Source organism: Panthera pardus, unplaced genomic scaffold (genome assembly GCF_024362965.1).
Source record: "Panthera pardus isolate Hobbes unplaced genomic scaffold, ASM2436296v1 HiC_scaffold_8, whole genome shotgun sequence".
NCBI lineage: Eukaryota > Metazoa > Chordata > Mammalia > Carnivora > Felidae > Panthera > Panthera pardus.
The window spans coordinates 38,334-62,701 of record NW_026527013.1 but is presented as its reverse complement, the minus strand read 5'-3'; the positions used below and the strand labels follow the sequence as shown (position 1 = coordinate 62,701).

The following is a 24,368-nucleotide window of genomic DNA, read 5'->3' as shown; positions in this document are numbered from 1 at the left end:
GAGGTGCCATCCCCTCGTGTCATCCCCGGGCCAAAAGTGCAGAAAGTTCCAGAGCCACGCTGCCCAGCCTTCCATCCTGGGTCCAACACCGGCGCACGGGCGGCCCGTTTCCTCATCCCTAACTCGGGGCGCGGACAGTACTCGGCCCTGGGATCGGAAGGAGGAAATGGGACAGGGCTCCCTGCGCAGGTGTGGCTCTCAGGGATCAGCCTCCCTCCACCACAGCCCGCCGCCCAGGCGCGGCCCAGGCCGGGGTCCGGCGGCGGCCCCGCGCATCCCCGTCCGCGCGCCCGCTCCGCGCACCCCGCACAGCCAGCTCCGCGCACCTACTACGCGCCCGCCCGCGCCCCGCCCGCGCCCCGCCCCCGGCCCCGCCCCGGCCCCGCCCGGTGCCCCAGCCTTCCCGGGCGCCGCAGCCAATGAGCGCGCGGCCCCGCATCCGGGGATCCCGGCGCGGCCGCCGCCTCCCGCGCACACACGGCCATGGCGGAGGTGAGTGAGCGGGCCGGGGGAGCCGGCCCCCCGCCCCCGCGCGCCCGCACCCCCCGCCCCTGGGCCCGGCCGTGCGGGGGCCCCGGGCGCGGAGACCCCTGCCCCGGGGCGCGGAGGCTGGGCTCGGGGCGCCGCGCCCGTCGGGGCCCGAGGGGCGCGGAGCTCCGTCGGCGGCCGCCCCCGGCTCTGTTCGCCCCCCCCCCCCCCCCGGTCGGCTGCCACATCGCGGGGTGCAGTGCGCATGTGCGGGCAGGGGGCGGGGGCGCGGAGTGGGGAGGGGAGGGGCGGGCCTGCGGGGAGAGGGCAGACGCGGGGTGGGGGCACGCGCCCCGCTCTCCGGCCGGGATTCCCCGGCACTCGACCCCCACCCCGCTCCCCACCCCCCCCTCCCCGGTTCCTCGTTCCTAGGCCCTGGACCCCCGGGGGCTCCCGGCGGCGCGCAGCCCTGCCCTCCCGGCGCTGGCCAACTTTGCGGAGTGCGCTCTCCGGGCGCGCGGTCGTGGCGCGCCGCGCTCTCCCGTCGGAACCCCGGGTGAGACCCGGCACCGCAGCCCGCTCGTGAGCCCCTCCCCCCACCCCTCCGTGCTGGGCACCGCGCATTCGCTCCCACCAGGTCCCGAACGGGACTCGAACTCCGACATAGGGCCCGCCCTGCGTAGCGCCGGCACCGGGGTGCGCTGGGAGGGCCTAGGGCGTCGGGGCTCCCCCCCGCCTCCCCGGCGGGCAGACCAGCCTGGCCCGGCTGCTTCAAGTTACTTCTCGGAGCCTCCTGTCTCGGGCCGTGAAGCAGGCCCACGAACCCTTCCCCGAAGTCCTTGGGGCCAGATGTGTTTTCCGATGCAGAGGTTTTCCGATTTGAGGGTTTGTGGGGTGTGGAGCTGTGAGGGCTGATCTGATAACGCCTCGGATCGTTTGGGAAAACACAGTCAGCAAGTAGTTTCAAGTCCTGTCAAACCAGGGACGGGAAACTTTCACTTTTGGGCCTTTTTTAAACTTTGGAATGTTGGATAAGACTGGGTGCACTGCTCTGCTCTTGGGGCCCTACTGAGGATTAAAGGAGACTGCAGCTGCCAGGGCTCAGTAATGTGACTCTCAGTGCGCGACGCTTTAGTCTGGGGATGCAGCCGGTTGTCAGACTCAGCACGCAACCCTCATCAAATGGGTAGCCCCGCCCCCCCCTCCCCGAGACCCAGAGAGGAGAAGGGGTCCACCCAGTGAGGCGCAGCAGGGTCGTGGGATACTCGGCATGGCTGTGGGGCCAAGGTGAGTTCTCTGTCCTGGCACGACGTGGGTAGGTGTTGTGCAGGGCGGACATGGCCATTTTCTCCCACCAGTGACCTTCTGAGGGGCAGCAACAGGCCCTGGTTTGCGCTAGAGGTGGTGTGGGTGTCTGGGTGCAAGGCGGGGCCTTACCAGCCGGTTGTGTGGGGTGGCTGGACCTGAAGGTTTCTTAGTTCTCCTTGCTTTGCATTTAGGGAAGCTGGCCTTGGGAGTCAAAGGCAGAAAAGCTAGGTGTCTCAGTGGCCTAGCGGGGTGTGGCGGTAGTGTCTTTGTGTCTGTGTGTGCTCCCGGCTCAGGGGCTGGGTCAGCCCCGCATTGGGTCAGCACTCTCGGCCTGGCAGGTGTGCTGTGGATGGACGGGGCAGACTCCCCAGCTGGCCTCCCCTGGGAGCTGTTGGGTTTGGCTGTTGACTCTGCCTTGCCTGGTGCAAAGGCCCTAGACCCTCACAGCAGCCAGCTGCCCAGGGTGTCCCCGTCCCACATGTTGACAGTGTGCAGTGGTGCATTTGAGTGAATTTGAGTTGGTTTCTAGGAGAAGGTCTTTGTGTGAGATCCCCCACGTGCCTGGCTCAGTGCAAGGCCCGAGCGTCTGGCCGCAAGCACAAACCTGATGGTGCCTGTCCTAAATGAAGGGCCTTAGAGTCTGGTCAGAGAGAGCCTGGTCAGTAAAGGGCCAAGAAGTGTGCAGATGTCAGAAGCAGTGAGCCACAGCCAGTCTCTGCCCAGGGGACCTGTTGCAGCGCTGGAACCTCTTAGTTCTGTGTGACCTTGGGCAGGTGACTGAATGTTTCAGAGCCTTGGTTTCCTCACCTCTGAAATGAGACCCTCCAGCCGAGAGCTCTCCCAAGATCTCAGCTCCGTGGCTTGCACGGGGAAGCTGCTGGCAGTCGGCTGTGTCTAACCGGTACAGATGGCAGTTTGTAAGCTACTGGTACGTGCTTGATCGGTGTTAGCCGCCTGATTGCTGTAGTTGCTGGCGTAGTTGTCAGCACCAGGAGAAAAGATGGGAGCGTTTCACACTGTCTTTCTCCTGGATATCGGTCTTTGAAAGACCCAAGTACACTTTGTCTTGTGCTTAAAACCCTCCACGGCTTTCCTTTGTCCTTAGGGTAAAGTGCATCTCCTCCCTGTGATCTCACCCCAGTGATGTGACCCTCACAGACCACCTCCCCCGCCCCCACTCCTTCCATTCCCTCCTGCAGCGTAATGCCCTTGGGGAGACTCCGCTGCCCTGGTGTTGTCCCAGAACCCCATTGTGCCCCCTCAGTCCTGTGGATGTCCACTCCCACTCGTTGGCTGTCCGTGTCCCCAGCTAGACTGGTGACGTGTGTGGGAGGAGACGGGCAGAACCTGTTTGTTGATGGACTGTGGTGCACCTGGCCCAGAGCACGTGTTCAGTAAGCGTTGGTCAGCTGGAGGAGGGTGGCGCCCCAGCAGTCAGTGGGGAACCAGGCAGTGCAACTGGCTGTGGGTGGAAGGTGTTCTGGGTAGCTGTCACCGTGTAAGGAATCACTTTGAAAGTCAGTTGTTTATTGGTTTATTGAAAAAAAGTTTTTAGATCTTTTATTTATTTTTGAGAGAGACAGAGCGTGAGTGGGTGAGGAGCAGAGAGAGAGAGGGAGACCCAGAATCCGAAGCAGCTGCAGGCTCCGAGCTGTCAGCACAGAGCCCAACGCAGGGCTCGAGCCCACAGACCACGAGATTGTGACCTGAGCCGAAGCCAGATGCTTAACCACCTGAGCCACCCAGGCACCCCTGAAATTCAATTTAAAATTACAGTTGTTACATTGCTGTCTTTTGTGGTGCTGAGGGCTGGCTGGGCTCAGCCAGGCGGTTTTCACTCAGGGTTGCTCTTGGCGGTTGCAGTGGTTGGTGGCCGGGGCTGGAGCCGACCCCCATGGAGGCAAGCTTCCTTGCTCACGTGTGGTTGGTGTTGGCTGTTGTCTGGGACACGGACATACGACCTTTGTGTAGCTTGGGCTTCCTCACAGCATGGCAGCTGAATGGCTTTGCCAGAAGGTACCAGATGGAACCTGACTTGCATTTTAAGACCTAGCCTTGGAAGTCACATGGAGTGTGCCCCCGTCCCCCACCCTGCCTGAAGTCCCAGGCCCATCCAGATCCCCAGGGAAGGGGCACAGAATCCCACTTCTGGAGGGGGTGGCGTGTCAGTGTCACAGAAGAGCTTGTGGGACAGGATGTGTGGGTGCAGCTATTTTGCAGAGTGGAATCTGCCACGGCATCGTTGTGGGTTCTGCTTGGAAGTTGTGGGAGGAGTCATACGCTGTCCCGGGAGAAGAGCTGCCCTGGCCTCCACATCTAAGCAGTCAGGGTCCCCTGAGTCAGGACTGGTGACCATGCCTGTCCTTCCCGAGGCTGGGGTCGCCCACTCCTCTGTGATCAAGTCTTTAGAATTCCTTTTCTTCCTCCCTCCTTTCCTTGTTTTTTACCCAGAATGTCCTCCACCCACTCCCCATCCTGTTTCTTCTTCCATTTTGGCAGAGTGGAGGGCTTTGACTCTGATGGAGACATCCAGAGTGTTCTGAACAGAGGAAGTAGAACCCCTGGGAACCCTAGGGCTTGCACTGAGAGGTCAGATGTTGGGACGTGGGGAGGGAAGAGAATCCACAAAGTCAGTGTTTCTTGGTGAGTTTTGAGGAACTTGGAGTCCTCTGGAAATGAACTTGGGGATCTGAGGCCACTGAGTCCCCTGTGGGGAGCAGGGTGCTCAGAGTCCTGCCCCCTCCCCGGGGGGGGGAGTGGGTGGGAAGGAGCCTTCCAGACACTTGTCTTTGCTCCTTTGCCTGAGCTCCTCTGTCAGAGGACAAGTCACATAAGGGCCACATCCTTCTCAGACCCTGCACCTCAAGTCTGGACTGGGAGCAGCGTTCTGTCTGGAAAAGGAGCCGTCCACACGCTGGCCTCTCTCGGCCTGCCCATCAGAGCTCTTGGTAGCAAGAGACAGAAAGCCAGCCTAGTTGCACTGGGAGAGGGAGCCCAGGGAGGCTGGAAACTCATCACTGCGGAGGGTCCTAGAGAGGGTCCGTGTGATTTCAGAGGACACTTAGGGTGCGGGCTGAAGGTGAAGCCATCTGTGGCAGGCCACGCAGGCCACGGTGCTCTGTGCCCCCTGCCTGCTTCCAGCCCCCGCTGCCGCGTCTCAGCTCCACCCCACTGGCTCCTTTCCCCTCTGTGCTGCCTCTGCTGCCCCGACCGGGCTTCCTAACAGACTCCCTACTCCAGCCCAGAACCTCCCAGTGCTCCCGGCAGAGGCCGTGTACCATGCTACACTTCCTCCTGGAGAAGCTGGGGCCCCATGCCCACCAGGCCCTGTGCCCCTCATTTCTGCACCACGGTCCTTGTGAGCCCCTGCCTGCTGTGCTCTGGTGCCTGTGGCTTGGCTTTGCCCACCAGCTCTCTCTCCTGGCTGTGCTGTTCCTTCATTTATGCTGCCAGGTTTTTGAAGGGCCTCGGTCGGAGTTTGTAGTCGCTCTCCTTATGTGCTGTGTGAGCTAGGGTGTGTGGCTCGATCTCTCTGAGCTTCAGTCCCTTTGTTTCTCTTAGCAGGAGGGTTACACAACCTCTTGAGGTTTCCTTGAGGACTCTGAGGAAATTCTTACTAAACTGTTGTTCTACGCTCTAAAAGTTTTATTAAATACTCCAGTCGTGTGTGTGTGTGTGCGCGCACGTACAGATGGCTTTAAGGAGGTATAATTCGTATACAGTTCGCTCATTTTAATGTGTACAGTTCAGTGGTTTTAAGTACATTCAGAGTTGTATGATCATCAGCAGTCAATTCTAGAACATTCCATCTCCCCTGAAGCAAACCCTGTCTCTATCAGCCATCACCCCTGATCTTTCCTCACCTCCGGCCCCCACGAGCCCCCTTCCCATCCGTGGATGGGCCTATTTTGGACGTTCACACACGTGGACTCACACCCTGTGTGGCCTCTCGTGTCTGGTTCCCTCCCTGAGCGTCGTGTGTTCAGGGTCCGTCCGCGGGGTGGCAGGTGTGGGCGTCTCGCTCCTGCTCGGGGCCAAGGGACGTTCCATTGTTCAGCTTTGGTTTGTCTGTTCATCAGCGGATGGACATTCGTGTTCTTTCCATCTTTGGCTCTTGTGAATGGTTTCGCCACAAATGCTCATGTGCAAGTGTTAGTGTAGATGTGTGGTTTCTTCTCCCTTGGGTGTCTTAGGGGAAGCAGGGCTTAACTCTTTCCCTTCCCCTCTTAGGTTTTCAGGTGGGGACTTAGACTGTCAAGAGACAGATGAACAGAGGAGAAACATACACAGTTTATTAACCCAGTAGCACATGTGCTGGAGAAGTCAGATGAGTAACCCAAGGGGGTGGCTAGGGCTTGGACTTCTGAGAGCGTCTGCACAAAAGAACGATAAACTTGTATGGACTGTTACGACACAGGAGGACTTTGAGTCTGTCCAGGCAACAAGTCGTGGGAAGGTGGATGTGCAGGGAACTAGTAGAAGGTCAGGCTAGTTAGTAAGGTGTGTGTGTTCAGTGAGCTGGGTGCCCGGTCATCTTCAGTGCTAACCTGCTCCCTTCCTGGTTCGGGAGGGGAGGCACCCGCACAGTGATTTACAGAGGTCGTCCTGTGTCTGTTCTTGCTCAGTGTCTTTGTCCCAGAGTAGCCCTCACGCCAGAGTGGCACACGTTGGGGTGACACACTCTGACCCCTAGGTGTCTAGCAAGCAGTGGAACTCCTACGCCAGCTGCTCCCCAAAGTGCTGGCTCCGTTTTGCATTTCCGCCTTTAATTTGCTTTCTTCTGATGAGCATTTCTTCATGTGCTCATTGGCCATCTGTGTATCTCTTTGGAGAAATGTCTGTTCAGATGCTTTGCCCATGTTTAAATTGTGTTATCTTTTCATTAACAAGTTGCAAGAGTTCCTTGTGTGTTCTCGACACAGGTCCTTTCTCAGCTGCACGGTTCGAAGGCCTCTCCCTGCTCTGTGGATTGCCTTCTTCAGTGACGGCCTTCCAAACAGAAAAGTTTTTCTTTAGATGAAATCTGGTTCATGTATTTTAACTCTTGGTGCCTTATCTAAGAAGCCACGGCCTGTGTCCAGGGTAACAAAAGATGTATTCCTGTGTTTTTCTCTAAGACTTCTATAGTTTCATAGTTTTATGTCTTGGGGCACCTGGGTGGCTCAGTCGGTTCAGTGTCCGACTCTGGCTCAGGTCATGATCTCATGGTTCGTGGGTTTGAGCCCTGCGTTGGGCTCTGTGCTGTCAGTTCAGAGCCCGGAGCCTGCTTCAGATTCTGTGTCTCCCTTGCTGTCTGCCCCTCCTCATGTGATTTTTGGACTCTGTCAGTTTCTGCACAGAAGCCAGATGAGATTCCTCCCATATGAGGCCACTTCTGAGGCCACCTGGGGAGTTGGGCTCTGACCTGAACCTGCTCCCAGGCGGGATGCAGAGATGTGCCCCAGCGGGTCCTGGGCCCACCGGGCTAACCTTGCTTCTCTTTCTCCGCAGGCCTCCTCACTGGAGAGGCAGAGCCCTCGCGTGGCCTCCTGCCTCACTCACAGCCTGTGCCCCGGGGAGCCCAGCTTGCAGACAACAGCAGGTACATTCCTTGCCCCTTCCTTCCTCTTGCCCAGGGCCACCAGGGCCTTTGTGGTTGTGACAGACAGAGTCCCACCCAGCCTGGCAGAGCCAGACACAGTGTGCTGGCTCCCAGGGTCCAGGGACAGGTATATAGGCAGAGTGGCCAGGGCTCTCCCCATTTTCTGGTGCGGGCAGGGCTGCCCAGGAGAGGGCCAGAGTGCCTTACTCCTGGCATGTCCCGCTGGCCTGTCAGGCACCTCAGCCAAGGCCTCGGGCTGGAGCCACTGGCCGCAGGAAAACTGGAGGCGCTGCTGTGGGTGAGCTCCTAGGTGCTGTGCACCCCTCCCAGGCTGGCTGTTGGCCCCCTTCCCGTCCAGCCTCAGCCTTCACCGCTCCCTGGCCTGGGGGGATTGAGCTCTAGCCATTTCCTTTTGTGTTTGTTTTCTTTAAATTTGACTTACTGAAGACCAGAATGGGGAGAGAGAGAGCAATGATCACATCCTGCTTCTTCTGGGAAAACCAGAAATCCGGTGACATGCACCACACATTGGCCTGTGCGGGTGGCAGTGGTGTTGCTCTGCCGAGGCAGCAGAAAGGACTGGCCTCGGACGGGCCTGCTGTGTGTGTCCTGCGGGCGTCCTGCCCGCACTGTGCTGGCCCCGCAGGCCCTCGTGGGTGCGCAGTCACCTGTGCGTTTCCGGAGTTGAGGGCCCCGCCAGGCCTTCCGCTTTTCCTGCCCTCGCTCGCCTGGTGCTCATTTCTTCCCAGTGTGTGGGCTCTTGCCCACACCCTCACCGGTGTCTGCGGTTGGGGGACCAAGCAAGCGTCCAGGAGAACACATCCCCCCAAATGTCCAGAATTCGTGTGTCCAGTTAGCCAGGTGTGTTCTTCTCTCAGGGGTCGTTCTGTTGGGAGTTCCCACGTGGTAGACTGACCATGCTGGCCACTGGTGTGCACACGCGTCTGAACATGCACGCACGTGTGCACACACACACACACACACACACACAGCCTTCTGCACGTGTATGCATGTACCCACACGTGCACATACCTGCAGGCTGTGGGCTTTGTCCCAGGTGACAGTGGGCCACTGTCCTCAGCCTTGCACGATGGCTGGTGTGCGTGGGGTGAGGAGTGGGGAGCTCACGCAGGCGGGTGTCTCCTCCACAGTGGTGTCCATGGGCTCTGCAGACCATCAGTTCAACCTTGTTGAGATCCTGTCACAGAACTACGGCATTCGGCAGGAGTGCGACCAGGCTGCAGGAGACCCAGGGAAGCCGGAGGGAGAGTTGGAGAAGGACTTCATCTCCCAGGTGCTTGGCTGAGCTCGTCCCCTGTGCCCCTATGTAGGGGGAGCCCCCGGGCAAGGTCACGGTTTCTTCATTTGCTGAATTAGTCTCGAAGCTCAGATTTCACAGGGACAAGTGCTGTGTGCACGTCTGTTTGCAAAGCGCCAGGCACTGTGCTAGGAGCTGAGATGGTGGGGGCCGGGCCAGACCCGGTGGTGCCTCTGGGGCTTTAGGGTTCTAGGCACAAAACCCACTGTCGTCAGACTTTTTGCCCTCAGAACCCCCTCTGTGGCCTTCAAATGTTGGAGGATCTCAAGGAGTTTTGTGCGGGTTATGCAGTAAATCCATTGTTAATAGAAATAGCATATTTTTGTGAAAATGAAAAAACAGCTTTTCCCCAACTAAAGCAAGTTGGGGAGAAGAGTGGAACCGCTTTGTGTTTTTGTAAATGCAGAAGCGGATCCGAGAGCCCAGCTACTGTCTTGAAGGCAGATGTTGATGAACAGTGATCTGTTCTCTTGGTTGGAGTGTAAACCTGGCTTCATACACGTCTGTTCTTGGAAGAGGAGAGCGCCTTCCCAGATCGTGGTGGATATTCCTGGATGCTGCCCCCAGAGTCAGTCAGTGGTGGTTCTGTAAAGGGGATTGCAGAGGGGCTTCTGCCACATGCCCTGTGACCTTCTGTGGTTGGTTGTGTCAGGACCTGTTGGTGGTGACCTTGTGGTGGCTCTTTATCCTCCTCATCGTGAGGTGTTTGCAGCCTGTGCACCGCAGGATCCGAGACACCCGGGGGCTTCCGCACAAGAGATTTATTTCTGTCATAATCGTGGAGGCCAGAAGTCCGCAGCCAGGCTCAGGCATGGTGGTTTCTGCTGAGGGCCCTCATCCTGACTTCCGGTTCATTGCCTTCTCGTTGTGTCCTTGTGCTCGTGTCGGAGCGAGGGCGGGCTGTCTGGGGCCCGTTCTCTTGAGGACCTGACCCCCTTGGATCAGGGCCCCATCCTCACGACTCATTTCCCTGTAATTCCTTGTGTAAAGGCTCATCTCCACGTGCAGTCACATTGAGAGTTGGGGCTCTGGCATGTGCATCTTGACGAGACACGAACATTTGGTTTGTTCAGTATCTACACTGATCTCATCAAACATCTTTCAAGTAGTGGGAATTTTTTTTTTTTAAAAGCAATAATCGCGGGCACTTTATGCAGTTTGGTGCTATGTATCGCTCGGTACCAATTTGGTCTTAAGACCAAAGGCAAGTCTTCTCTTCAGAAAAGAAAACACGGAGGTTGCCTGGGTGGCTCAGTCGGTTGAGCGTCCGACTTCGGCTCAGGTCATGATCTCACGGTTCATGAGTTCAAGCCCCACGTCGGGCTCTGGGCTGACAGCTCGGAGCCTGGAGCCTGCTTCGGATTCTGTGTCTCCCTCTGTCTCTGTCCCTCCTCTGCTCACACTCTGTCTCTTTCTGAAAAATAAACAAACATAAAAAAGTTAAAAACAAAACAAAAAAGAAAACATGGGTACCTGAGGGGCTCAGTCGGTTAAACATCTGACTGTTGACTTTGGCTCAGGTCATGATCTCAAGATTCCTGGGCTTGATCCCCACATTGGGGCTCTGCACTCACAGCTAGAGCCTGCTTTGGATATTCTCTCTCTCTCTCTCTCTCTCTCTCTCTCTCTCTCTCTGTGTGTGTGTCCCTCTCCTTTTCATGCTCTGTCTCTCTTAAAAATAAATAAACATTAAAGAAAAAAACAAAAGTTTAACGTGAATTTAAAACTTCTCAAATCTAACCAAAAACTAAAGTCAGCCATTTATTAGTTGAATACCTTATCTAGGTTTTCTTCAGACGTAATTTTTAAAAACTGATTAAGAAAAAATATAACATCCAAGGTAATTGTGGAAACACTGCCGTTCTGTATGACCTTACCTAACAGGATCGTGAATTTGTGAAGCACACGTTGTCAGATCCAGAGTTCCCAAAATTCTAATTTTTTCTTCAGGGACCGGAGTTTCACCCTTGTAGCACATAGTTGTTTGTTTGGACGTAACAAACGTTACGTGTCCTTCGTGTCCGAAGGCGTCTGCGCCGGGCCAGACCACTGTCACCTGCCCGCCGTTCCGTCCGGTACGAGTGCAGTGGCGAGCTCGGGACGGTGTGCGTCCGGCACGGCCGTGACCCTGGTGCTTCTGCACAAACCCTCACTGCAGGGTGTGGCAGCCACTCCTCGTGCTTCCTGTCTCCTCACGAGGCAAATTGAACCACGGCTGCTCAGAGGGAGAGTTGATGAAATCAGTGATTTTGTACAGGATATTCTGGAGCGAGAATGGCACGTTTACAGCTGAGTGGGTGGTGGGAGGCGCGCACGCTAACCGCTCGCACACCCTGTGCTCCTGCCTCGACCGGAGGGTGCTGTGCCCCACCGTTGGCTCGCTCCCTTGGCACCAGCGCCAGCACAGCGAGAGCCAGAAGCCATGTCCTATTACCATGAAAGTTGCCGTGCCTCTGGGACCCCCCCAGAAAGGGTCCCGGGAGCCCAGGGGGTCTTTGGGCCACTGTGTTAATCCCCCAACAAATGCACGGTTGGAAACTGTGGTGGAGGTAATGAATGTCCCTGTCAGTGGGGTCCCGTGAGGGTGGAAGGGGGACCTCGGGGTCAGTTGGGAGGGGGCTGGGCACAAGTTGGGTGTTCTTCCACGTGGACTTGGAGCCCCCCGGGGTGAGGGCAGGGCATGAACTGGGGTACAGGGGAGGCAGGCATCTTGAGAGAATGAGAGGGAGGTCCAGGGAGCTGGAGGCTGGCTGTGACCCACAGGGTCAGGGCGCAGTGTGGCTGGACAGCACTGGCTTCAGGAGCAGAGAGGTGGGTGTGAGTAACAGTGACCAGCACTAGAGGAAGGCAGTGGTAGTTTTGTCTCTTCCTTCCCAGTCATCAAATGTCTCATTCCCGTTTCTTGTCCTGTTGCATTGGCTTGTAGTGTCTTACGGTGGGCTTGAGCCTCCCTTCTTGTTCAGATGGGATGGGGTTGCTCTGGTGGCTCGTTACCAACTCCTTGAGGGCTCACGGCACCTCTGTTACATTGATGAGGCAGACATCTCTCTACTTAGCATCTTGAGTTTTCGTTGTTGTTGTTGTTGTTTTGGTTTTTTCAATCAGAAGCAGATGTTGGATTTTCCCAGATGTTTCGTTCACGTTTATCAAGATGGTCTTGTTTTTCCCCATCTGATTTATTGACATCATAAGTTGTGATGGTAGATTTACAGGTATCGGGCCATCCTTGCATTGCTGGAGTTAAGCCTGGGCAGTACCGTGAGGATGGAGAGGCCAATCCTGGCCCCACCCTTCAAGGCTGGTGACCTTGGGCAAATAGCTGACTTCTCTGGGAACAGGTGTCTTGTCCCTGCATCTATTGGGGGTCATAAGGGAGTCTTTGGTTGAAGGACTGGGCCTGGGGTCTGGCTGGAGTTAGCTGCTGTGAGTGTGACGAGGTGGCTCTGCTTGTGGTGGCCAATGTGGCTCAGAACCCCGAGCAGCCTCCTGACTCAGTCCTGGCCCCTGCAGAGCAGCGACATGCCTCTTGATGAACTGCTTGCCCTCTATGGCTATGAAGCGTCAGACCCCATCTCGGAGCGGGAGAGCGAGGGCAGTGACACCACAGCCAATCTCCCTGACATGACCCTGGACAAGGTGAGTGGACTGGGAGCAGGGTTCAGGGAGGACAGGCGAGAAGGCCCTGGCGCGCACAGAGGTGCTGTCGCGGCATCAGGCCAGGCCTACTGCTTAAAGAGCCCTGTCTGTTCCCCCGCCCCACTCCCCAGAGTCAGAGCTGGTTCAGTGGCTGTGGCTTCCCACCCATGGCTCGGGTGGCCACAGGCAGGGGCTAGAGAAGGGGCCGAGTGGAGACTGGTGTGGAGAAATGCCCTTGGGCCGGGCCCTCTGGGGCAGGTGTCAGGAGGGAGGGGCTCTGCTGACCCTGGGTGTAAGGAGTGGTCCCCTTGCTGGCCTGTCCTTGTGCCTGGCCCCTTCATCTTTAGAGCGGAAGGAACCACCCACGGGTGCTCTCGGGGCGTTTCCAGCGTGAGGCTGCTGCTGGTAGTCGCTGAGTTAGCACGGTCACTTGTTATTAAGTGTCGTCTCGAGGTTGTTGAAACAAACCACAAAAACGTTCTTTGCTTTCTTGTTAAAAGGAACAAATAGCGAAGGATTTGCTTTCAGGGGAAGAAGAGGAAGAGACACAGTCCTCGGCTGATGACCTTACCCCGTCCGTGACCTCCCATGAGGCCTCCGATCTGTTTCCTAACCGGAGTGGACGTAGGTGTCCCGCCCGCTCCTGCACTGTCCTTGGGGGCGGGCCACGCACAGCTCTGGTGATGCAGGGGAAGGGGCCCCAGGATGCTGGGGATCGAGGACTTGTGCACGGATGTCTGTTGCACCTGGATGTGTCCCGATCTCAGTCTGAGCTCCTCAGGGGCTCCTGTCTCCTTGCCTTGGCATGTGAGCTGACACGAATGGCTTTGGTTTACATGAGGAAGGAATGTGAGGGTTCTTGTAGCTGACAGCCCGTCCCCTCGACTCTGCCTGCCTGTGAGGCCTGGCGGTGTGAGGTGCCTCCTGACTCCCCTGTCCTGTGCCCTGTGCCCATCTCACACCCATCGCCTGTCCAGGGTCAGGCTCCTTTTCTGGAAGGGCAAAGTGTGGGGTCAGGTGGATGGAGAGTCGGGGGGAAGTGCAGGCAGTGGCCCTCCAGGGCCCACTAGTCAGTTAGGCCACTCGGACTGCTGTGGGCGCGACTCAGCTGTTCCCCTTTCCCCAAAGCCTGCTTCCTGGCTGACGCAGACAAAGAGCCTGGCTCCTCCACCTCGTCCGACACAGAGGAGGACCCTCTTCCTGCCAACAAGTGTAAGAAGGTGAGTGGCTCTGACCCAGCGGTGCCTTGAACCTGGATCTGTGCCCCTTGGGGGCAAGGCTGAGCACGTGGTTTCTGAGAGGGGAGCTGGGCTGCGGCCTGACCGTGCTGTTGGGGACTGAGACTCACACCTGCTGCTCTTGTCCCCATCATGTGGCCTGAGGTCCTGTCCCCGGAGTCCTGTCCCTGTGATGTGGCCCAAGGTCCTGTCCTGGAGGTCCTTCTGGGGCCTTCAGACTGGACCTCAGAACCCTTGGGTCTTTGAGCCTCCCGCTCCGGCCACATGACAGCTATAGCAGACAGATGGATAAGTGGATGTAGACAGAGTCACTCACACGCACACACATCCACCTCTGCCTTTTGTGCTCAAGATCACAGGACTTGGTATCTGTGGGCAGATTGCACAGATGAGCCCTGGGCTCTAGGCAGCCACCCAGGGGCCCATGTCATCACCTTGTGGCCTGACCTCCCATCATCCCTGAGTGTCCTGGGCGTTTGCCTTTGCAGGAGATCATGGTTGGGCCTCAGTTCCAAGCTGACCTCAGCAGCCTGCACTTGGACCGCCATGGTGAGAAAAGTAAGTGGGGCCTGGTGAGTGTGGGCTACAGGGAGGAGAAGAGAGGAGAGCCCCAGTCCAGTCAGGAACGAACCTGCTGCATGCCTTCTTGGTGGGGGGATCTGAGGGGCCAGGCTCAGGCCAGGTGCCCCCTGCACCACCCTGAGCTTGCAGGACACTTGGGGCCAAGGCCAGGGCAGGAGGAGGTGGGCCAGTTGACGCCCCATCCCTGCTCACTGTCCTTCCAGCTTAGTGCTGTGTGGTCCTGCCACCCTGTGCAGCTGGTACCCCTCTGCTGCCCTCGGTTCACCCCTTCTGCCCCTTTCCTGCCTGCCCAGGTCACTGTCCTCGTCTCTCTGGGCACTCACACCTTTCCCCGCCTGGCCCTTCATGTGTCTGGACCTTGTCCCAAGTGTCCTCCAGAGACTAGGGTCTCTGTGCCTTGCACTGTTCCCCCTAGAACATGGGGTGAGGCTCAGGATGCTCGCCGTCCCGGACCTGATGTCTGTCTGTCCCCGATCCCCCTAGAACCTGGGGTGAGGCTTGTTGTGTTTCCAGATAGGCGTTGACACCTCCAGCTGTAGGTGAAGAAAATGGGATGTGAAGTCACCTGGCTATTGGCCTGAGTCTTGTTTTCCAGGCCCCAAAGCCCCTGTGAGCCTGGGGCTGGCACTCATGGCCAGGGGTCTTTCCCAGGATGATTCAGCAGCTGAGACTGGTGGAGAGACGGGGCAGGCAGGGGAGATGTCAAGGGCTCTGGCTGGTGGCTGGGATGTGGGCTTGGTGGCACGTGGTTGCTGCACCATAAGCAGTTTGGGTAAAGGAGGGGCCAGGACAGCTCAGGTCGGCTGGGTCACAGGGACGTCAGGTGGAGGTCAGTCTGTGAGAGAAGCCGAGACTGTCCGCCAGAAAGAGGCACCAGTGCGCACTCCTTAGCTACACCCTTGGAGGGTCTTGAGAACGGGTGGACCCCAGTCTGGAACCGCAGCCTCGGTAGCGTCTGGCCTTCGGGCCTTTTCCTCTTCTGCAAACCGGCCCTTGACCCCGAGGGGCTGGGAGCTGGCATCTCCCTTTGTGCTGCACCCGAGAAGAACCTCGATTGCGCTGTGCCCTGTTTCCTTGTGTGGATGGACCGCGTTGGCCCATCTCTTCTATTGTCGGTCGATAACTGCGGCTTGCGCGTGTGGCCGCGAACGTGTACGTGTGTGTCTCTCTCTTCCGGACAGATGGCTGGGAGCTGCACTGTCGGCTCATGTTTTGGTCAGGAGAGACTTGTCAGGGGCCCCTCCGGCGACGTTCCGCGTCCCCGTGCACACGTGACAATGTGATGTTGACTGGAGCCCTCCTAGCGGGTGTGGAGGGGCGTCTCTTTGTGGCTGTAATTGGCGTTTCTCTGAGGGCGAACACGTTTACTGGCCGTTGCGTCTGTTGTGAGGCACCTGCTCAAGGCTTTTCCCCACTTTCAAACCGGTGTGCCTCTCTCTCTCTCATTTGTGGCAGTCCCTCCTGCGCTCCGGGTACGAGTCTGTCATCTGCCGCGTGTGCCGCCACGGTCCCTCCCGGGAGGCAGCGGCCAAGCTTTCACTCTGCCCACAGTGTGTGTGCCGGTGAGAAGTTTCTGTGCAAGACGTTCTGCTTTGTTTCCCTGCTGCACAGAAAGCCGAGGTTGGGCTTCATGGCCAGGGTGTGGTTGCAGGTGTGGGTCAGGACTGCTTTAACCCATGTGGTGTGCTGCCGCTCCAGCACCGCTTCTGGAATGGTCCGCCGCTGCCCTGCCGGTTTCTCTAGCGGGACCCTGGCCATCGGCACGCTGTCTTACTGTTGCCGCTCAGAGGAAGTGGGAGACGACGCCAGGCCTCCACCCTCCGTAGCCGTGTTGTCCACACAAGTTGTGCGCAGCTTGTCAGCTGCCTCAAGATGCCTGCCAGGATTGTGATCGGAGGTGCCCTGGACCCTGAAATGAATCTGTGCAGAATTGATCTTTGTGGTATTGACACTTGCCGTCCACACGTGTGGTTCCCTCTCGAACCCCAGCGGGGCCAGCCGTGGTTTTGCAGCAGTCCTGCGCGTACTTTGTGCTCCTATTTGTGCTGCTTTACGAGAGGTTTTCAGAAGTTTCATCTGTACTTGATTTCTGTTAGTAGAAATGCAGTTTGTTTTAGTTGATCTTGTACGGGGTGACTTTGCTGAACTCATTTACCAACTTTAACGTTTTGTAGGTTCTTTTGTATTTTCTTAGGTATTCAGTGGCGTAACTTGTGATGGCTTGCTTTCTTCGCGATCTTTGTATTTTTATCTTTCTTCCTTGCTTTGTTGTACTGGTTTTTCCTCTGGGATCTAGAGGTGATAGAGGACGTTTTTCTCTTGTTCCCACAGTTGGGGGAAGTGTCCAGTAACCCCTTTAGCATGCGGTTGGCTCTAAGCTTCTGTAGGTGCTCTGTATTGGCTAAGGCGCCTGTGGGGCCCAGTCGGTTACATGTCTGGCTCTTGGTTTCAGCTCAGGTCGTGATCTCGTGGTTCGTGAGTCCGAGCCCTGTGTTGCGCTCTGTGCTGACAGTGTAGAGCCTGGAGCCTGCTTGGGATTCTCTCCCTCCTCTCTCTCTGCCCTTCCTCACTTGCGCTCATGCTTTCTGAAAAAATAAATAAATAAACAAACATAATTTTATCTGTAGAGGAGAAAGTTCCCTCCTGTTAGTAGCTGACAGTTTTTACCATGAACGAGTTGGACTTGTGTCAAGTATTTTTTTTGAGTCTCTTGAGATGGTTGTTTTTTTTTTCCATCCTGTTCATGTAATGCTTTATATTAATAGATTTTCAAACATTAAACCAACCTCGCGTTCTGGAGTAAACGCTAGTTGGTTGTGAAATGGTATCTTTTGATATCTGTGTGTATGGTCTTCGTTGTGGAAGAACCAGGGGAGTCCCCTGGAAGGAGCTGAGATGGCCTGCCCTGACAGGTGCTTCTGACGGGGCCGCTGGAAGAGGGGCGCGTGAGCTCCGGAGGTGGGTGCAGGCCGCGTGCCTGTGACGTGACCCTGGCTCTCCTTCTCCACAGTCTATGAGAATGACGACCAGCTGCTTTGGGACCCCAACGTCCTCCCTGAGAGGGAGGTGGAGGAGTTCCTGTACCGGGCAGTGAAGCGCAGGTGGCACGAGATGGCTGGGTCTCAGCTCCCGGAGGGAGAAACGGTGAAAGACAGCGAGCAGGTGGGGCTGCCACAGGGGCGCAGAGGGCGGTGGCGCTGTAGCACCCTGAGTCAGAGGGCAGGGCCCATGCAAGGGCGGGAGGGGGTTTGGGAGGTGCACCAGTGTGGTCGTGTGATGGTGGCGAATGAAAAACAACTTGTCAAGGGGGAAATGATGGTATAAACACCCCGATATCCCTACCCCGGTGGCGGTGTGAACGTCCCTGACATTCCCCACCCCGGTGGGGGTGTGAGCGCTCCCGGTATCCCCGCCCCAGTGGGGGTGTGAGTGCTCCCGATATCCCCACCCTGGTGGCGGTGTGAATGTCCCTGACATTCCCCACCCTGGTGGGGGTGTGAACGTCCCTGACATTCCCCACCCCGGTGGCGGTGTGAATGTCCCTGACATTCCCCATCCCGGTGGGGGTGTGAGTGCTCCCGGTATCCCCACCCCGGTGGCAGTGTGAACGTCCCTGACATTCCCCACCCCGGTGGGGGTGTGAGCGCTCCCGGTATCCCCGCCCCAGTGGGGGTGTGAGTGCTCCCGATATCCCCACCCTGGTGGCGGTGTGAATGTCCCTGACATTCCCCACCCTGGTGGCGGTGTGAATGTCCCTGACATTCCCCACCCTGGTGGGGGTGTGAACGTCCCTGACATTCCCCACCCCGGTGGCGGTGTGAATGTCCCTGACATTCCCCACCCCGGTGGGGGTGTGAGTGCTCCCGGTATCCCCACCCCGGTGGCAGTGTGAACGTCCCTGACATTCCCCACCCCGGTGGGGGTGTGAGCGCTCCCGGTATCCCCGCCCCAGTGGGGGTGTGAGTGCTCCCGATATCCCCACCCTGGTGGCGGTGTGAATGTCCCTGACATTCCCCACCCCGGTGGGGGTGTGAGCGCTCCCGGTATCCCCGCCCCAGTGGGGGTGTGAGCGCTCCCGGTATCCCCGCCCCAGTGGGGGTGTGAGTGCTCCCGATATCCCCACCCTGGTGGCAGTGTGAATGTCCCTGACATTCCCCACCCCAGTGGTGGTGTGAGTGCTCCCGGTATCCCCATCCCGATGGGGGTGTGAGTGCTCCTGATATCCCCACCCTGTTGGCAGTGTGAACATCCCTGACATTCCCCATCCCGGTGGCGGTGTGAACGTCCCTGGCTGTTACTCCGGGGTAGGTTGGGTGGGATGAAGCGGGCAGGTTGGAAGAGTGAGCGTGGCTTCCCCCCAGGCACTTTATGAGCTGGTGAAATGCAATTTCAACGCAGAGGAGGCTCTGCGGAGGCTGCGATTCAACGTGAAGGTGATCCGAGGTGAGTGTGCGCGCCAGCTCTTCCCGCTCTCTCTCTTGTCACGTCCTGGGCACTGCTGATGCCGTTGTGCCCTCCCTCCTGCTTGCAGATGGGTTCTGTGCTTGGAGCGAGGAGGAGTGCAGGAACTTTGAGCATGGCTTCCGAGTGCACGGGAAGAACTTCCACCTGATCCAGGCCAACAAGGTGAGGGTGTGGCCTGCCCTGCTCCCGCCGGGGCTCCACCAGCTACGCCTTGGGGCTGCGAGCGGCTTGGGAGCCCAGGCACGTCGCCTTCACCCCCCAGCGAGCTTGAGACTCACCAGGCCCAGGGCGGGCCCCTCTGAGCCATGGCTGAAGCCCTGTCGCCTGCCTCTGGCTTGCCACACGTCCCTTGATGTCTTGCTCTGGTTCCTCTGCTGACGTTTGCTGGGCCACCTTCTGGTCCCCAAGAGAAGGCTCCAGTTTGGGGAGAGACATTGCCTCGAGGTGGACTCTAGTAGTCTTGTCTGCTCGCGATTCCTCGGTACTGCCCTGCTGTTCCTTGAAGTAGAGCCTGTTGGTTGGTGTGGTGCCCACCCCCAGCCTGGACTCCACCCTCCGCCGCTTGCCTTGCGGTCTGAGGGTCTCTGCTTTCCTCAGAGGACCCACCCACGGCAAACAGTCATGAACAGGGGCACAGCCGAGTGCCAGGTTCCCCTGCCCTCCCCCCCCCAGGCCTGGGTCTCTGCTGGTCCCTGCATATCCCTTGGTGATGCCATCTGCCCGTGGCTTCGTGCGTCGTGACTCCCAGATTGACCTCTTGGCAGAGCCTTGGCCCCGCTGGTGTGCAGCCTGGGACATCTACCTGGGCACATGCCTGTGGCTCCGTCTCACCGTGGCTCCCCTACCTCACCCGTCATCCAGTCTGCTGTCCTCTGTCTAGGGCTACTAGTGTGGCTCCTTCCCGCTGCTCATGGGGACGTATGTAGTAGAGAAGGGCCTGGCTGAGGCCAGGCTCGCATTCGGGCCTCGGCGTCTTCTCCCGGGAGGTTGGAGTGAATGAGGTGCCTGCTGGGGGCCAGGGGCCTGTGGAGAGTCAGGGGGCTGATGGTGCTCAGCTGACCATGCCCAGCGCTGTGACAGGCAGTGCTTGATTCTCTTGTCACATCTGTGCCCTGTGGCCTGATGCGGCTCCCTGCTCACTGCGTTTTCACCACAGCCCAGGCCGCTCTCATAAGCACGGCAGTCGGCACAGTGCCGTTGTTTCCTTTGCGTGCCGTCAGCCACGTGCCTGCCCACCCTGGTTCCGGCTGTGGCCTCCTTCTCCAGGCACTTCCGGTTTTTGCTGGATCTGGCCCCAGGGAGATTGCATAGGACTTCATCCCCTGGCAAGATGGGTGTGCGAAGGGGTCTCACTGAGAAGATGAGACCATCTACTGTGCCCCTGTCGCTGCTGGTTTCCAGACTCATCCTGGGCACCAGTGTCTGGTCCCTCATCTTGGCCAACAGTGGTGTGGACTCTGGTGCCATTACCCTCTGCAGGCACAGCCCTGGGCTTGCCGTGGGCTGGTCCTCCAAAGTGGGAAGATGCCCTGTGTTGTCAAGAGAGGGTTTTTAAACATTTGTTTCTAACGCAAGTATAGTTGGCACGTGATACCCTATTGGTTTTGGGTTGGACAGTTCTGTGCATCAGTCAGCACTCACGCCAGTAACATAGTCACTTTCTGTTGCTCTGTAACCTTGTTACGCTTCGTTGACCATGTTCCCTGGGTTGTACATTTCATTCCTGTGACTTTTCTTCCCCGAGAGGTTTTGTAAGTGGAGGGTCCAGCTCCCCGCCAGACGTATTTGTGTGCTTCCCTTCCCGGGATACCATACACACAAAGTTATTTTCGCTTTTCCCTGTTGTGTTGTTGAGCTGGGTTCACGAACCCGTGGCGTGTGCCTTAGTGGTGTCTGGTTTGCACTCGTGGGCAGCTCTCCCCTGCTGTTCGTGACCCTTTGCACTTGGTGGGAAAAGCAGGCTTCCGTCCCTGTGTCTGCACCAGCACCTTTGCTCCCCTCTCTGCTGGGCGACAAGGTGGATGCCGCTGCCTTTGGGAGCTAGTGGTCTGGAGCGAGGGAGGTGGGCACTGGATGTGTGGATCTGGGGTGAGTAATGGGGTTCTGGCTCCACACCAGTTAGGTGGTGGGATGGGGCGCCGTCCTGCTTCAGGAGAGGGGATGCCCCCCGGGGGCGGGTTGGAAGCAGGCGATGGGGGCTGCAGGCAGAGTCTTGCTTTGTCCAGGAGCGGCAGGGGCCAGGACCTGTCCCTGCTGTTCTGGAGGCAGAAGGGGCTGGCAGGTGAGGACAGTGGGGTCTGGGGGCCACGGTGACCGCTGGGCTCGCTCGCAGGTACGCACGCGGTCCGTGGGCGAATGTGTGGAGTACTACTACCTGTGGAAGAAGTCCGAGCGCTACGACTACTTCTCCCAGCAGACGAGGCTGGGCCGGAGGAAATACGGCCCGTCCGGAGCCACGTGCGTGCCGGGGGTGGGCATCCCAGGCGGACACCTCCCACCTGAGACTGTGTCTCCCACAGCCCCTCACCGTATGCTCCCCCCACAGGGATGTAGACCAGGACCTGGACAGCAGTGACCCTGATGGCCGCCCCCACTCCTCACCGCCTCTGCCCCCTACTGCCGACAGCCTGGGCTCTGAGCAGGATCCCCTGGCACGGATGCACACAGGTGAGAATACGGGGTGGGTCCCTGCTCTTGGGGGAGCCCCCTCCTCACTGGTGCCCTGACATGGGCCCCAGGAGCTCTCAGGGCTGGGCTCGGGGAGCCAGCCGGTGCCCATCTACCCCAGTATGTTACCATACGTGGGCAGCCACATGCACGAGTGACCGTGGGGACTTGTTACGTGGAGGGGAACTTTGTGCCCCACGGCCTGAAGTGGGGGCCCCTCTGCAGGCCCCAGGTGCCATGTGGGAGGTCAGATGGGTGTCCAAGCCTCTCTGGCATCCTGGGCTTAGGGCCACACGAGAGCAAGACAGGGTCTGGCTCAGGACTGAGTTTCTGACAGAGGCCACAGAGATAACGGTGGGGAGCTTGGTTCTGGGAGCCTGTGGTCCTGTGGGCTTTAGATCGTCCCTCGTTCCTGAATCTGGCAGGTTTCATGGTTTGTCTGAAAGGGGGACCACATCTGCCTACCCCCCGGGACTGCTCGTCATGAACCTGTGCACAAAGGTTTCTCAAATTCCATGTTTAGCTGTACTTTGCATCCAGGCGTTTTCCTTTGAACCTGTTTCATTCTGATCTGGTTTAAAAAATGGGGGTCAGTACTTCCCAGGGCAGGTTGCCCAGGCACACAGTTTCAGTACGACCGGTTTCCTTTGTGTCTGTGTGTATTTTCTGTCTTTGCATGAAAACGCCTTTTTGCAGAGGGGTCCACAGGCTTTGCTGGGCCCCGCAAAGATTGGGCAGGAGCCCTGCACAGGTTGTAGGAGGCCTAAGTGTGATTTTAACTGAGTGCACCTGAGCCGGGATGGCTCTGGGTCCCAGGAGGGCTGGTGTGGGGTGCCACTGGGGGCCCGGCCTCAGCTGTGTTCTCCCCCGCAGAGCCGCTGAGCGTAGACAGCGCGGCCGGCAGTCTTGGTGAGCCTGGGGAGAGCTCCGACAGCCTCCCGTCCTCGGAGCCAGGGCCTTGTCCGTTTCAGCAGCTGGACACGCCCCCAGCTGTGCCCCTGCCCAGGCGGCCCCCAGCCCTGGCCGAACCAGCCTTCTACCCCCCGGCCACAGCCACTCCGGAGCCCAGCACCAGCCCGAGATTGGCTGTGGACTTGGCCCTGCCGGGGGCCCTCCCCGAGGAGCTGCCCCTCATCTCTAGCCACGTGGATATGAATGGAGAGTCTGAGGAGGCTGTGGCCCCAGCACAGGTGTCCTTGTCGGTCACTGAGTTTGGACTCATCGGCATTGGGGACGTGAATCCCTTCCTGGCCGCCCACCCAGCGTGCCCAGCCCCCGGGCTGCACTCGGAGCCCCTGTCACAGTGAGTGCGGCCCCTGCCCCGGGTCCCCATGCCCAGCTGGAGTGTCCCCCAGCCTTAGGCTGAGCTTTGGAGAGGGGAGGGATGTGCCCCGAGGGCCCGAGGATGGCATGGCCATGTGGAGCAGGCTCTGTTGGTTTCTTTACTTTTATTCTCTACTTTTAATTTGGCTTATTTATTTTTTTGACTAGGTAATACACTCATATGGTTCAAAACCCAAAAAGGTACAAACGGGGCCAGTGCCAGGCTCCTCCCACCCCTGCCCCGGCCACCAGCCCTCCCCAGGCGCCAAGGACAGTGCTGCCTTGGGGAGCCTGTCAGCCAGCACGAGTGAAAACACGGTCTGCTGGGGGCGGCAAGGTCGGGAGCCACGGTTTCAGCCCACGGCGCCGAGGCCGTGCCTTCGGTGGGACTGGACTGACCCTCACCCTCTCTCGGTCTCTCCCCTGCAGCTGTAACGTGATGACGTGTTGAGCTCTGGCCGTGGGCGGCACGTGTGGCCCGGACAGGACGCGGGGCCACCGCGGGGCCTGCCTCTGCCAGTCTTCCCGACCCCTCCCCTCCTCGTGGGTCCCGGGTCACGCCGCCTCTGCTTCAGAACGCGTCAAGGACGGGGGTGAGCGGTGGCTGGGACGCTGCCCTGCCCTCCTCACACATAGACTGGCGCTCTCAGTGCCCAGCACCACTGTTTGTGCTGTCCAGGCCGCTGCCCCCACCGCAGGACCCGCCAGGCAGCTGGATGCAGAGGGCCCGGCCCCGTCTAGCCAGCAGAGGAAGGTGTCCCTGCCCCATCGGGGAGGTGGGAGATGGGGCGGGATGCTGCCCCACCAGCAGCCTCCGCCCGGGGCACCCTCGGCCCTCCGCTTGGCTCTGTCTCCCTGCACCTTGCAGGGCCTCAGGCTGCCCCAGCTCGGGGGTCGCGGGCAGCTGCTACTCGGTGCCAAACCCCTTGGGGCACAGAGCCATATACCTCGATGTCGGCCCCGCCCACCCTCGACCTCCACCCTGCTCTCCTCGTCAGGAAAAGCCGCACTTTACCCCACACCTGCCTACCCCCTCTCTCCAGCCAGGAGTAGCCTCGGGGGTGGGGTCGAGGGGACAGGTGACCCCCCCCGCCCCCCCCGCCCCCTTGGTACCAAGGCACCGAGGGGGCTGGCTCCAGTCCGTTCCCCTGACCCCGTGGGTCATATTTCTGTTGAAGCTCCCCAGCAAGATGGTTTGGGGGCCCGGTCCTTCTCTTTCCCAGCTTTCCTCATTTTATTTATGTTTCTGTTTACAAATTGGAGTGGGGTCCTCCATGGGGCCAGGGCAGTGCTCCCCAACCCCCGGGTGTCACCAGGAGAGGGTTTTGGCTCGAGCCCGTCTGCAGAGTTGGCCTCGACCTTCCCTCACCCCACCAAGGACCACACTGTGAAGTGATAACTGCCTTGAATCCCTTGCTGTTTTATTTATTAAACTTGATTTGAAGCCCATGGGTGCCTTGTGCTGTTGGGAGGAGGTGCTGGGGACCGTGGGTCGTTTGGTGGGCCCTGTGCTGGCAGCAGTCAGGCTGTGGGGGGCTGGTCCACCATGAGGGCCAAGGCCACAGAAAAGCCCCGGGTCCCCGGGGAAGAGGTCCAGGGTGAGAGCTGGAGGGTAGTGGGAGAGGCTGGGCAGGTCAGGGATGGCTGGCTTCATTCTGGGTCTGGAGTCCCTGGGGGAGTAAGCAGGGGCTTAAGACCACTTTCCATAGTTGCCTGTGGTGACTGCAGAGGGGAGGGGGCTGGAGGCAGAGTCAGGTGGGGCGCCTTACTGGGAGGGGGGGCG

General features: G+C 58.8%; 1 protein-coding gene across 6 annotated transcripts; it reads left to right on the top strand.

Annotated features, from left to right (window-relative positions):
* Positions 1-397: 397 nt before the first annotated feature.
* On the top strand, positions 398-24,034 carry MIER2 (MIER family member 2). Of its 6 annotated transcripts, XM_053897122.1 has the most exons (15): positions 398-492; positions 7,267-7,357; positions 8,509-8,651; positions 12,186-12,311; positions 12,812-12,935; positions 13,440-13,531; positions 14,038-14,107; positions 17,142-17,293; positions 18,493-18,574; positions 18,663-18,757; positions 20,928-21,052; positions 21,141-21,262; positions 22,136-22,565; positions 22,754-22,786; positions 23,015-24,034. In XM_053897122.1, exons 1-14 carry the CDS (start codon positions 484-486, stop codon positions 22,755-22,757), a joined length of 1,665 nt encoding a protein of 554 aa, XP_053753097.1. In that variant the 5' UTR covers positions 398-483; the 3' UTR covers positions 22,758-22,786; positions 23,015-24,034. The 6 variants fall into 6 exon arrangements, with proteins under 6 accessions (XP_053753097.1, XP_053753098.1, XP_053753095.1 ...); XM_053897123.1 differs by lacking the exon at positions 22,754-22,786 and having other exon boundaries at positions 22,316-22,565; XM_053897120.1 differs by lacking the exon at positions 22,754-22,786.
* Positions 24,035-24,368: the final 334 nt, after the last annotated feature.

What these genes read in the sequence shown, in the direction of transcription:
- MIER2 (XM_053897120.1), top strand. An exon ending in CTGACATGACCCTGGACAAG is followed by an intron (nt 12,312 to 12,811) that starts GTGAGTGGACTG and finishes TCTTGTTAAAAG; the next exon opens with GAACAAATAGCGAAGGATTT. An exon ending in CAACGTGAAGGTGATCCGAG is followed by an intron (nt 18,575 to 18,662) that starts GTGAGTGTGCGC and finishes TCCTGCTTGCAG; the next exon opens with ATGGGTTCTGTGCTTGGAGC.